Source organism: Vicugna pacos, chromosome X, assembly GCF_048564905.1.
Source record: "Vicugna pacos chromosome X, VicPac4, whole genome shotgun sequence".
Lineage (NCBI taxonomy): Eukaryota > Metazoa > Chordata > Mammalia > Artiodactyla > Camelidae > Vicugna > Vicugna pacos.
In genome coordinates, this window is record NC_133023.1 from 23,902,183 (window position 1) to 23,916,727 (window position 14,545).

Genomic DNA, 14,545 nt, shown 5'->3' on the forward strand with positions numbered 1-14,545 from the left:
ACATATATGGCAGAGAACAGTACCTACTGTCTACCAATTATACTGGGGACCTCATGATTCACAGGGCATTGGGCAGAATACCCAGAAGACTTACCTCAGTAGTGAGGAATAATCAGTCCTAGACTGTCAGTCCAATCCCACCTAATCTTAAGAGACCCCAAAGGAGCAAACAATAGGACACACTTTGGAAAGGTAGAAATAGAAATATATTATTGAAAGTTTCTCATAAACTGTAAGTGAAGTGGTTTAATTCCACTTGAAGGTATACTGTGGTAAGTTAAAGTTGTATACTGTAAACTCTAAAGCAACCACTAAAAAAAAAAAACAAAGAGAAGTTACAGCCAATATGCCAACATAGGAGATAATGGATCATTAATCCCAATTAATCTAAATGGAGAGACAGAAAAAGAGGAACAAGCAAACAAAAAACCAATGGGATGAAGCAAAAATAAATAGCTTGATGATAAGTTTACACCTAACTATATCAATAATCACATTAAGTATAAATGGTTTAAAAACTCCTAATTAAAAGAGATAGTCAGATTGGATTTTGAAAAAGCTAAATCCAATTATATGCTGCCTATAAGAATGGACATTAAATATAAAGACATAAATAGGCTAAAAGTAAACAAAAGTTTTCATCACAAGAAAAAAGATTTTGTAACCAGGTACGGTAACGAATGTTAACCAGACTTACTGTGGTGATCATTTCATAATATATACAAATATCAAATCAATCAATATCAATCACCTGAAATCAATATAATTATATGTCAATTATACCTCAACTAAAATAAAGTGAGGCAGAGGAAGAAAAGCTATTTTATGTCATTTTCCTCCAAGGGTAATATTAAGTATATCCCATGTCATTTAGAGCACACAGATCATTCATTGTTGGTAAAGGTCTAGGGTATGAGTGAACCATGTTCACCACAGACTGAAGGATGCACATTTAATTTTTGATCAATTATTTTTCTTTTGAAAAAATTTAAAGATTTAAGCATTGGTTAATTTTACAAATCCACAGATCTAGACATAAATACTATTTCTTCAGAAATGGTAGTTTTGTTTCCTAATATACCACCTGTGGTGTAACTTTCCACTTATTTTGTAGTTTACAACAACAACCTTTTTGCTTAATTCCATGCATCCAGCAATTCAAGATACATTTATTGAGTGCCTATTATGTAAAAGGTACTGCCAAGTATCAGTAGACATGGCAGTTAGAGCCTCTGTCCACATAGAGCTGACATTCACATGGTGCAGACAGACTTTAAATAAACGAACACACAACTATAGTTTCTCCTAAGTGCCATGAAGAAAGCAAAAGGGACGCTGTCTGTGATAGAGAATGACAGGAAATCTTTCAATGTGACTTAATTATACATTAACTCTGCAGTCCATTACTTCAAATGATTCATAGTTATTAAATTTACAGACCGGAATTTTACTATTCTGTTTAGTTTCTTAGTCCCAAGCTTCAGGCCATTTAAAATAAAAGCTACAGATGATGAATAGAAAAGTCACTTACTAACTTGTCTTCATCCTTTAGGTTTCAGCTGGAAGGCCACTTTCTCTGGGAAGCCTTCCTGATCAGCCTTCCCTGCCTCCCACCCTCTCTGTAACACACACACACACACACACACACACACACACACGTGCACACAAATGCACGTGCGTGCTTAGGTCCTCATCTATCATATCAACATTATGCTCTGCATGTTTTCTCATCACAGGAACCAGTTTATAATTATCATATCGGGATTTCTTAAAATGCTTGTCTTCCCAAGAAACTGTAACTTCCATCAGGGCAGACTGTCTGGGGTTTCCATGACTGTATCCCTATTATATAGCATAGAGTCTGGCAGACCTAGGGACCAGGAAAATATTTACTGAATGGAACATATTTATTGAATGAAGGAGTATTTCTGCTCACTTCAGGAAGAATTTCATGAGTAAGTCCTCCTGGTCTTACAGATGAGATTCTCCTCTTTAATCTGTGAACGATTCAGGCTCTGGGTTCAACAGGCTCTTGCTGAGATTGTGGTCCGAGATTCCTATAATCATCCTACTTTCAATCAGCATTTCCTAAACTCTTAATGCGGGTGATTCCTGACAAATTAATGGTGTAAAGAAGTTATACTTTCTGTTTAAAGGGCTGAATTGTAAATGAAGAGGAAATATTGTCACATCTACATACCTTTATAGCACAGAGGCAATTCTGCACAGTGAGTAGTTCTGACAGACTCCCCAGCCAGACTGCCTGGGTTCAAATCCTGGCTCTCTCACTTACCAGCTATATGACCACAGGGAAGCCACCTAACCTCCTAGTTTCTCATTTTTCTCATCGGCAAAAGGAGGATAAAAATAATATCTACCTCATAGGGTGATTGTGAAGCTTAAAAGCATGCATACAAGTAGATGCTTAGAATAGTGAATGGCATGTAGTAAATACTAGTTGAGTGCTCATTACTAATTTCAGTAATGCATAATACTCAGTAAAATTGTAACTGCATTGGCCTAGTAAAGTATGGCCCTTTGTAAAAAAAAAACTGTATTTCTAATATAATAATCACTTTATAATTTATTGTGTTTTCAATCCACATCCCTACTTCCTAAATTAATGTATATATTAATTGAGGGGAGACATAATCATAACATAACGATACTTATTTTTCAGGACATTATAGAATTTGTAAGAATAAAGAAATATGAAGACAAACCACAGTAATTAAAAATTCCCTTTGTGGTACTGACCTTTAAAAATAGCCTTTCTGTATTTCATAAGCTACTTTCCAGTTGGAGTTACAGAGTTGGCTTTAACATTCAGCTTTTCACAAGGTCTGAAAGGGGGTTATTTCTAGAGGAATGCGGAGGGAAGGAGGAGAAGGGAAGTCTTTCTGGGGGAAATGTGAGAACAGCAGCTCTTTGAATGCTGTGCATGACGTAGCATGGGAAATGTGAGCAGCTGCAGGCGGAGGGTTTCACACGCAGCGGGACAGTGGGAAAAGCAAAGAGGCGAGCCACCAGGGCAAACAAATGCAGAAGAATGGGTGGGGCGGGGTCAGGCCGCAGCGAGGGACGGAGGTCAGGCTGGAAGGGGAAGAACACTCAGAAGACTAAAGAATAAAGCAGTGAGAAATTTGAGGGAAGGGCAAATGTCAGTTGTGCAATAATGGAGAAGGAAAAGAAAACGTGGGCATTATAGCAGTTTTATGTACATATACGCATATTTCTCAAAAGGAATTAGAGAGGTCAAGAAGCTAAAAGAAATCCATCCATCCATACACAAAACTGCTGTTTAAACACGGCTAACAGGAATCCATTACATCTTTAAAAACAATAATAAAACACGCATCTGGATTGCCATAGTAGCTAGCTTCAGAACTAGCAAAAATAGTTCCTGATGAAAACACATCAGAAATCAAGCAGTCCAGAAAGATCAAGCAATCAGGTAGCTTAATTAATATTTCATAATGATTTTGGTTCACTATGAAATCTCTGAACAGTTCATATGCCCTTCATTCCCTCTAATAAAGATCTCTTTGACTCCTACTGGCTTAAGTCTCATTTTGTAGCTCATAAAATTCTTCTGGTCACACTCCCATCATTCATTTTTCTCTCTACAGTCCCACACATCCTGATGCCTGTCTAAAAAATACAGTCTGCCCATGAAAACTAGATTATTCTTCTTTGGGGTGAAGAGGATAGACTTTGGGACATCTGGGCCACGTCACTTTCAAGGTTACTTGGGCGACTTCAATATCATTCCTCTTGAATAAAGTACAATTACCTGTAAAAGCACTGGAAACCACACTGACTGAGGAAACTGTCCCCAAGGCTTAACATTGCACTTGGACCTCAGCGTGTCCTAAGGGCTGTAACTATCCTAGACATTCAGATTTACACATTCCTTTAAACCTTTAAAGGGCCTTGTTCACTTCCTTTAAAAAAAAAAACAGAGATGAGGTTAAGAGGATAAATAAGATGTTTTCCTAGAACTTAATTGTCCTTTTTTTCACGGGTCATTCCATTTCTAATTTCAACAAATCCTTCTGTGACGTAACCTTTTCTAAAGCAAACAGCCTTCTTTCCTCTTTGTCCTTTTCATTTCCTTTACCTTCAACTTTTTAAAAACTCCTGCCAATGGGCACATCAAACTTGATGTTATAATTGAAATCTTTTTATAAGAGCTACCTACAGTTTAGAGCGGGTTATTTTTTCCTACATTACTACAATAGTTTTGGATATTCTATTGGCTTTCAGTCTTTTCAAACCTGTGGATCCCTTATCAATATTCCAAGAATTAGAGGCTGCCCACATAATAGAAATACCACTTAATTGTGAAAAAGTGATCAGCTTATAAAAATCTGTATGAGTTTAGTACCACAAATGCATTTACATACTTATGAAAAATAGTGGCATATGGGCCAGGTAATTTTGTATTGAAGCTACAGACAATGCTTGATGCAAAAAATACATTTGTAGACCTCTTTGTAAAACTCTGTGACCCATAGTTTGGGAACTAATTTTTATACGTGGTCACAGATCAATAGCATCTCCTGGGAACTTGGTAGAAATGTAGAATCACAGGTTTCAGCCAATACCTACTGAGGCTGGGTGTTGGTGGGGCGGATGGTGTTTTAAGAAGTGCAGCAGGTTAATCTTATCCATAGTAAGAATTGAGAACTACTTTCCAGACCAATACTATCCAACAGAAAAATAATCAGAGCTGCATATGTTATTTTCAATTTTCCAGGAGACACATTAAAAAAAGTAAAAAAAAGAAACAAACACTGTCAGTTTGTTCTACCTGAAGCAACAGGCTCGTAAAATTCATTTTCAAGAAAAATAGCAAAGTTTGAATAATAAAAAAGAAATGAGTGAGATTAATCATAATGATATATTTTAGTGACAGATGCATAAAAATATTATCACTTCAACATGCATTCAATATAAAAATACTGAGATATTTTACATTTTTTTTGGTTCTAAGTCTTTGAAACCTAATGTGTATATGTGTATGTATATGCCTAGTGTGTATATTACACTTCCAACACATCTCAACTTGGACTGGCTACGTTCAAGGGCTGGTATCTGCATGAAGCTACTGGACAGCATAGTTTTAGACCATGTGGCTTGAAAGAGAGCAAATATAAATTCGCATTTACATTATGTTTATTGTATTTATCCATATTTATATGTATGGGTTTATATTTGTAAATCCATATAGCTGCAAATAGTGTTACTAAGAATGACTAAAAGTTTCCCTTTACTCTCCTCTTTCTGTCTGAAAGACATGTTAAGTGCTTGGGTCTCCATGTTCCCATAGTACTGTAACACTCCTCTAATATTCAATTTTCTGCATTACATTATACTTATTTTCGACAGTCTAATTCTAATCTTCTCAAAGTGTCTGACAGAAGTCATATATATAAAATCATTTAACCTGGCTATACCCAGCAAGTGCTTAAGGTAGGACAATGGTTCCCTAAAGTCTCAAAGTGTGGGCCCTGGATCAAGCGAATCAGCTTCAGCTGGGAGTATGTCAGAAATGCAGAATCTCAGGTCCCACCCCAGACCTACTGAATCAGAAACTCTGGAACAGGGCCTAGTGATCTGTGTTTTAATACATCTTGCAGGTGATTCTGATATTCATGAACATTTGAGAACCACTGATGTAGGAAAACATATTTCCTTTGAGCATGGCCGTTTCCTTTGAGCGTGAGCTTAGACTAACCATTTTCTCCTGAGTTCTGTGGTCTCACCACAAGCAGAATCTTTTTTGGTCTTGTTAAAGAAAAAGTCAAGGAAGGACATGCTTAAGAAGACTTCGGCAGAACTAACCCTTACCAAAACTGAAGTGAAGGAAGCTGGAAGTCCTTGCCTCACCCTCAGCTGGTAATGGGCCGATGGTACTTGTAAGAGCAGACAGACTGGCTCATCTTTGATTCCTGCCCAGAAGGGACCTCATAAACCATAATGCAACATGATTAACACAGGATCCTTAAAAAAACGGGAGTGTGAAGAAAATGTTCAAAATCCATTAACACAATTAAAGGATCAAATCTGGTATATCACGGGGAACTATATTCCGTATCTTGTAATAACCAATAATGGAGAAGAATCTAAAAAAGAATATAAATATATATAACTGAATCACTTTGCTGTACTCCTGAAACTAACACAACTTTGTCTATCAACTATACTTCAACAAAAAAAAAAAACAGGAAAAAAAGGATCAAATCACGTGCTCAATGATGATAAAGACATACATATATAGAGACCAAAGGCTGCTTCAAAAACTTATCTCACCAAAGAACATAAAATGCTCTGTTGAAATTTTTAATTTTTTAAATTAAAAATCTTCAGTTTTTAAAAAGATAAAGCCATGCAAGTATTTCTGTTGGACAGCCAAGTGTGATTTCATGTCCTTCCGTGAATGTTACTAATTTGATTATATACACCAAACTCACAGTCAGAAATTACTGAAGATTTTGTAAACCAGATACTTTTATAGTACTAGTGTTGTAATAGCATATTTTGTGTGTTTATAAGATGAATTAAGGGGAAAAGGGTGGGTCATTATGGAAGTAATAGAAGAAAATTTATCTATAAAGCTTTGCTTAAGATGATGTAAGCAGTGAAAGGAGTTTTGGTCAGTATGTCCTGGGACCAGACAGGACAACTACAATGTCTCCTTGGTATACAGTGGGTGCTTAATCAGTACGGATTGAAGAAGAAGGAAAGAATGAAAGAAGGAATGGAGTGTACAGAAGTTGAGGGTCTAGATCCCTGTGACAGAAAGTTACCACAGCGATGTGAAGATGGTGTATATAACTGTCCATATGACTTTGGAAGAATCTCAGGAAACCTTTAAAACATACATAATTCATGATGCTGTCCTTAAAGATATTTAAAGAGTACATGGAAATGTCTTCATATTTAATGTTTTTCAAGTGATTACATTTCATACATTCTACCGTCAATAAAGCATTTATTCTTTAAAGTGTATATGCAGCTTCTGTTGCTATTTTTGGGTTAACTCATGATGCAGAGAAACGGTTAGAACCTTTCCTAGTAGCACAGTAGTAATCCCTACAGAACATTCCCCCACAGTACTTGTGCTTGGTGAATAAACAGCACGACCGTGGCACTAAATGTGTGTGCACTGCTTCAAAATTTGAGAGGTTTACCATCGGTTTAATTTTCTTCCCATTTGGTTTTAATACTCATTTCTACTGGATCAGACATTAACATTGGTTCCACTTTAAGAGCTAATTCATTAAAATCACTTTTGGTCGATTTTAGTACAATTGCGTAGTTCTAAAGACAATGAGCAATATAATGGTTTATAATTTTATATTTGAAACGACAGGTGTGATTTTAAGGAGTCCACTGAACTGGGCTCATTAATCCATTGGTTTGTAAAAGGAAGATTTCAAAGTTAATATCCCTGAGAATCATTTAAGAAAAGAGGGGAAGCATGAAAAAGTGAAGTATTGTGTTGGCCAAAATAGCTTTAGAGTATGACTTTGTTAAGTTCAAACTTAATAGGAATGTTGAGAAGGGGCAACAAACCAGGGCAGGGGAGTTGCAGTTCTGATCTGATTCAGCTCATGACTGACACTTAAAAGCTGTGTGACTGCAGTTGTGTCACGTGATGTTTCCAAGGCTCAGTCTCCTTACTTGTAAAAGGGAAGAGTGATCATATATAACTGTAATACACGATCATCATGTTTTGAGGATTGAATGAGATAATGTAAATGAAAACTTTTTCAACTACAGGGAGTGATGGTTTCCTATGCCAAAAACACACTGTTGGATGGTCTTGTAGAAATATCCACACCGTGTCCACTCTGAGGGAGAAAACAGGATTTGATTCCCACAGAGAGTTTCCAACAGGCAAACCAATGTCTTTATACTTCTATCTGTGGATTCAAAATAAATTCAGAACTTTCTATACCTTCTGTTTCCATGTACAGATGAATTGTGACTGGATTCTTACACTACTGTTGATGTTCACATACACATGGTTATCTCTTTCTATCATTTTGAGTGTTATTACACACAGCTAAAAAACCAGCATGGCTTTCTTTTAAAATAAAAATTAATGGATCATGTAACTAAATCCAGGATATTCTGATATCAAGTAGACATAGGCTGGTAGTACGTAACTCTGTTTCTTCTATTACATGATTTGCTCAAATATAGGACTTTTTCTTACGTTTTTATCTGCCTTCTCCCTACCCCAACTCCCCATTCTCAATTTTCCTTTGTCTCAGCAGGCAGAGAAGCAAAGATGAACTCATACTTACCTTTCTCCTAATTATAGTTAACTGACATAGCACTGTAACCGAATGAATTCTTTATTTTCATAGAAATATGATGTCATAATAATGGTGGGCTCACACTTCCCGCCACAGAGGCTGGGTAGTCCTTCACATACATTCCTCTAAATGTAAAATGCTCTCAGCATGATGTATGAGTTGCTCTTCCAGTGATGGGGATAAAGTTGTTGGATGTGAACCTCATTTCTTGCTTTGTTCCCTTTCTGAACAAGGACTCACGTTTATAATACAGCAGAGTGGTTAGAATTATGGTCAAAGAAGAGAATGGAATCAACTTGACTCAGTTATGTGCAACCCGAAACCTTGGATTTATCAGCTTTCTGCAAAAATACACTTTTTAAGCAAATTCTTAAGGTCACATTCAAAAATAGCAACATGTGACATTTGCCACAATAAGATCATATACCACAGACTGAACTGTTTAATATGAGAAGGCTGTGTATAGATGTGTTTGGGAATGAGCGGTTTAACACTTAGAATTATAGAAGGAGGGACATAATTCCAACAAGCCACAGCTCTATTACAAGCAGGAAGCAACTCCACTGATTCCAAACTAAATTTTGTTATGGCTATCTCCCCCAGATATCCAGATACAGAATCATAGAATTGAACTGGATGTGACCTTAGACAAAATGGGTTAAGAAGGAATAGAAGCTGAGAGAGGTCAAATGGCTTTCCCAAGATAACAAGGTCAAATAATAGCTGAATTTTAATTTGAAGTTAGGTTTTCTAATATTCACTCTCATGCTTTGTTTTTCACTATATCACACTATCTTCTTTTATGTACTTTTGTATATTTATAACTAAATCCCTATTCATTTTAAAGAATGGATAAAAATTAAGCTATTTATATTTTGTCATACTTTAAATACATGGTACAACTATAATGGATCATTTAGCATTGATTTTTTTTGTTTTCTCCTATCAGTCATAATCTTTTTATCTCATTTGTAAATTTATACAGCATTGTCACAAATCTTGTACCATATTCTGAAGGCAAATGTGGTATTCAGCTCGCTGAAAGAAGTTTTAAGATAATAGTTCAAGAGTGTTTAAATGGAACAAATGTGTCCTTTGGTATTTCCTGGACATTTATTACTTTCCTTATGTATGTTTACAATAAAAAACATACTAAGGATGAAACTGATAAGATTTTAATGGCACTTAACCACTGTGGAGCAAATAGACATAGAAATGCATGTCACCACTTAACTATATTGCCTTGCTTTAGTCAATGCCACTTATAACAATCTATCATACAAATATTTCAAGACTATCCATCACAACAAGAATTAAATTATATGAGATCTCAAGAGGTCTTGAGTTTGGAACTTGGTTTCATTAAAGACCTAGCAATTCTTTAACAGGACTTTCAATCACACCTCTACATGGACTGCAAGTAGAGAAAGTAATCTGGTTCATCATTTTTTTCTCGTTAAAACACTGAAAGCAAATATTTTTAAACCTAGTTTCTTCTTTCCTCCCTGTCCTCAAGAGCCTACTCTGCGCATCATATGAAATTGGAAAAAGAGAGAAAACAATTCCCTAATTTTATGGTCAGAACAGTTTTAGGGCATGGGAGTGTAACACAGTGTCCTTCCCACAGGGAACACGTAGACACGCCTCCGCCATTACCTTTTCCGAGTTCTTACCATGAGCCAGGTAGTATACTAACAACTCTACATGAATTAGTGCCTTTAATATGACAGCAAGCACGTTAGAGATGAGGAAATGGACAGAGAGGTCAAGTGTCTTCAAGGTCACTCAGTAAATCTGACTACAAAACTTGTACATTATAATGATAATAACTTTAATGACACCAGGAACTAGAATTTATACAGCGTTTACTACGGGGCTATTACTGCACCAGGCCCTTTCCATGCATTTTGACTTACCTGTCCCAATGATAGACCGGTATTTTAGAAACACTTGATATTCACATTTTCTTCAGATGAAAGACTGAGGCATAGAAAGGTTAAATAACTTGCCAGAGGTCCCATGGCCAGTAAGCATGACCATGAGCACACTTATATCCCCTGTATTTACTATGCAAACCTATGAAAAATTTCCATGTGTAGGTTTGTGATAGGATCTCTTTCTTTAAAAGATTCAGAAGCCTTACTATTGACTCTTGTTTGAATTCGGATTCCAAAAGGAAAGATGTTTTAAGAATCCAAGCAATAACAGTACAGAGTAATTGCATGCCAGTAATTTAGTTCTTCCATCATGATTCAGCATTATCTCCATGTTTATTGCAAGATAAAGTCTAACTTTAAGCCTTGTATAAAAATTCATATTAATAGGTTTGAAAACATATATATAGGGACTTATTAAATAATACAAAAATATCCTACACTCACAAATTATTATCATGAATATCACATGAAGAAATTACTTTTTACTGTTCCTTACAAAGAAGCTTTATCTGTATAGTCAGAGAAGGAACTGCAATGTTATAATGTGCTTACCTGCAGAAGCTTCCATCTGGTGTTCAGGTCTTCCAGAGTGCTGAGGTTATATGGTGACAGCTGAATGCCCAATGTGGTGAGTTGGCGAGCAAGGTCATTGACGTGGCTTACATTCTCTTTGAGAGGTGCAATTTCTCCTCGAAGTGCCTGTGTGAAACAGTCGAGGGCAAAATGGAAGATGAGAACATTCAAAGCAAAAAAACTCAGACACATGGGAACTACAAGGCATCTTATTCTGTTTGGGGTGTCACTGATATTTGCTCTATCATAGTGGTATTATAACAATAAACATATGTTAATGAGTGGATAACTAATGTTTTTTCAGCACTTCTTCAGTGCCTAACCCCGTGATGAGCTCTGTCCACACATAATCCGATTTTATTCCTACACATTAACCCTATGAGGTTGGTAGTTAGAGTATTCTCATTTTACACACGAGAGAACAAATTCACAGAGGTTAAACCTTGCCCAAGGTCCCTGGGTCAAAACTGAGGAACCTGGGGTGCATAACCATGTTTGCCTGCCTCCAGAGTACATATTCTTATCAATTACATTATATACCTCGACAAAGAAATTCTGGATTTACAAAGTAACAGGAAAAATATAATGCTGCTAGATTCTAAATTCCACTCATCTCACAACAAAAATGGATCTTATTCTTTTTATAACAAAATATGTACTCAATCATAAAATATTACATTCCTACTTTGTACCAACTACATCATAAATAGATTCATTTAGAGATTAGGGTATTTTGTCAAGTGCTAAGAATGACTTCTTGGTCTCCTGGTATTTTAGCCCTTGTAGCAATGACTTAAGAAGGCTCCCATGGGGCTTCTCAGCTGTCTCTGAAGCACTAGAGCAGGATTCTGTGATGCAATGCATCATGGCAATCTGTTGAACAGAAGAACCCTATGCAGATATGGGGACGATATTACCATGCATCATATCTACCCAATTGAGATGACATTTATGGATCTTTAACATGATGCATGATGTCCAAATGTTCCAAAGAGCAATTTCTAAGGGACAAATTTCCTCACTTCGGAGAACAGTTTGTGTAATGTAATGTCTGTGCACAAGGACAGCATCACTTACTTGGCAAGATGTGCTGTTTTAACTTGCTTGATCTGGGCAGGTGTTATTTTTCTTGTTCACTACATTAATAAAACTATTGTTTACATTGACTGCACCTATAACCCTCCAATTCCCTCTGACTCCAAGTGGAAGGACCCTGTATGTACATTCTAAATAACAACAGCATTATCCCCTCAAACCAAACTGGATATCTCACCACTAAAATGTGGTATTATATGGCATATAAGACACTTACATACTTCTTAGGTAATATGGGACACTGTAACAATCACTTTGCTGAACTTACAGTTTTTTTAAAATATATAATATAATATTAAAATATTATATTAAAGAACCATGGAGTTTCCTTCTGGGATTGGTGACAATATTCTGGAATTAAACAGTGGTGATGGTGGCACAATTCTGTGAATATACTATACACCACTGAATTATATACTTTAAAAGGATGAATATTATGGTATGTGAATTATGTATCAAAGAATAAAAACAAAGAAAAATAAAAGAAACCCTTTTGACTGACTACACACACAACAAATCATATCTGATGTCTTCATCTTTATTTAATTTCATGTCAGTGGAATGTCATAGGAATCACTTTTAAACTAAGAAAATTATTATAGGAATTGATAGTAAATTTTTATTCCATTTCCTTATAAGTAAATATATGCATTAAAAATCATAGTAAGTGCCCATGGAGAGAAGTGGTTAAAATCCATAAATGTGAATTCATATCTCTAAAAGGAAATGATGCATCACTTTGTTTTATATAATAGAAAGGTTAGAAAACAGATTTCTTAAATGTCAATGGGGAAACCTGGACAAGGACAATGCTTACAAAATGGAACCATTCTCTTCTGGATCATAATACGTGTTTCCAGTAACCATAAGTAAATAACATACGAGTGGGATTATAAATAGGACCCATTGCAGAGACGGTGGGATAGCCAGGCAGACTCTGACAATGCTGCACATTAACCCTGCACACTCATCATTGCCTTTGGGAGTGTGGGTCTCAGCCACTAAGCTGAATATGCATCTCAGTTAAGACGTAGCTACAATTCAGCTCCCCTTGGATTACATAATGTATATGTTCAAATTTCTCTTACTTGAGTATTTTGATTTTCACTTTCTCCCCCAAAGTCCTGGATACAGATTTTAATCCTTTGTCAATGTTTTAGAGGATGAAGGAGATTAAAAAGTAAGTTCCAGTATTCATAATTAATCACAACACTCACTCTTCCTTTCCTTCTCTCCTCTCCTTCTCTCCTTATCTCCTTCTGTCTCTCCTTCTCTCTCTCTCTCTTTCACACACAGCCACACACACTGTCATGGGATCTTGTGGCCTCTTATTTTTTTGGTCCTATTTACCAATTATAGTAGACGTTCCTTTAACTGATCTCCATTTAAGACTCATCAGATTAGCCAGAGTCTTCATTGGTCTGGGAAACACCCCAACTGGGGCCTCTAATGATCTCTGATTAAAATGTGAGAGGTATAGGTCAGTATGTATGTCCTTCAGCTTTCATTAGCTGAGTCATCAGTGTCTGTATGTTCTTAAACCTGCTTTTGCCAATTAGTGTAACAACTGCATAATTTAATTAAAGACTTCCTAACCAAAAAAAAAAGTCTAAAAAGAAAATACGTTATTATTTCTATAAAAATAAGTTTAAATATTCTAGAAGATTGCTTATAAAAAAGAAAAAAGAAGTATTGTTGAACTGGGTATGGACAACTGTAAAACATTAGGAAAACAATCTGAAATTTTTAAAAGGATTCTGTATTCAGAATGCTTCTCATGTTTCCCAATGGCATTAAAGAAACTTGAACTGGAAATCAAGAAGTTTGTATTATCAGGGTGATTTATGGAGAACTCTAATCATTGAATCTCCACTCAAAGAAAAAAACCTTCACACAACATTGAAATATTAGTGACTATCTTAACATAGAAAAAAATGTTGAAGATATATTTTGTACGACTCCCTGATTTAACTGATGTTTTCAATTAACTGTTGAACTCTAGGTCCTAATTGACTTGGAATAGAGAGTATCCACTATAAATTTTGACTGCCAGTCTTACTACCACTGCTACTGCTACCACGAGTATTATTAATTAGGGGGGGAAGCCATTTGTTCAGTTTAATCTGCATGCCTAAGTTTCTGTTAAGATAAAAGGAAGCTTTGATTAGGGGGTAGTGAGTTAGTAAAGAGAGAATCTGGTGCAACAGTTCTCTTTGGGGAGATAATCATGAGGGTACTAAGGGCATGAGGATGGAGGAAAGGAGATAAACTGAGGGAAGAAAAGAGGAAGAGAGAAAGGAGGCAGGAGAGTGTCTAAGTTAGTCTTTACTTTGACACTTGACCTAGGTTCTGGTGGCAGCTCCATACCACCCGAGGGTGGCTCACTGCTCCAAGCTGTCCATGCCTAGAAGTGTACACAACAAGAAGCATGGCACCCTCAACGTTAAACCACAGGACATACTATGTCAAAATGAATACAGGCACCATGTCATTTAAGTGGACGTAACATTGGGTTTGACTCTATTTCAAATATTAGCACTTTTAATATTGCACATATACATTTATGTTTAAATTATTAAACACTAAACATAACATGTCAAAAAGCACAGT

General features: G+C 36.1%; 1 protein-coding gene across 3 annotated transcripts in view; it reads right to left on the reverse strand.

Annotated features, from left to right (window-relative positions):
• DMD (dystrophin) overlaps positions 1-14,545 on the reverse strand; it is a 1,854,428-nt gene that overhangs the window by 278,914 nt on the left and 1,560,969 nt on the right. For all 3 annotated transcript variants that reach the window (XM_031673322.2, XM_072956638.1, XM_072956633.1), the window contains one exon: positions 10,820-10,966. In XM_031673322.2, the coding sequence (XP_031529182.2) occupies positions 10,820-10,966 (147 nt within the window). The remainder of the gene's footprint in view (positions 1-10,819; positions 10,967-14,545) is intronic.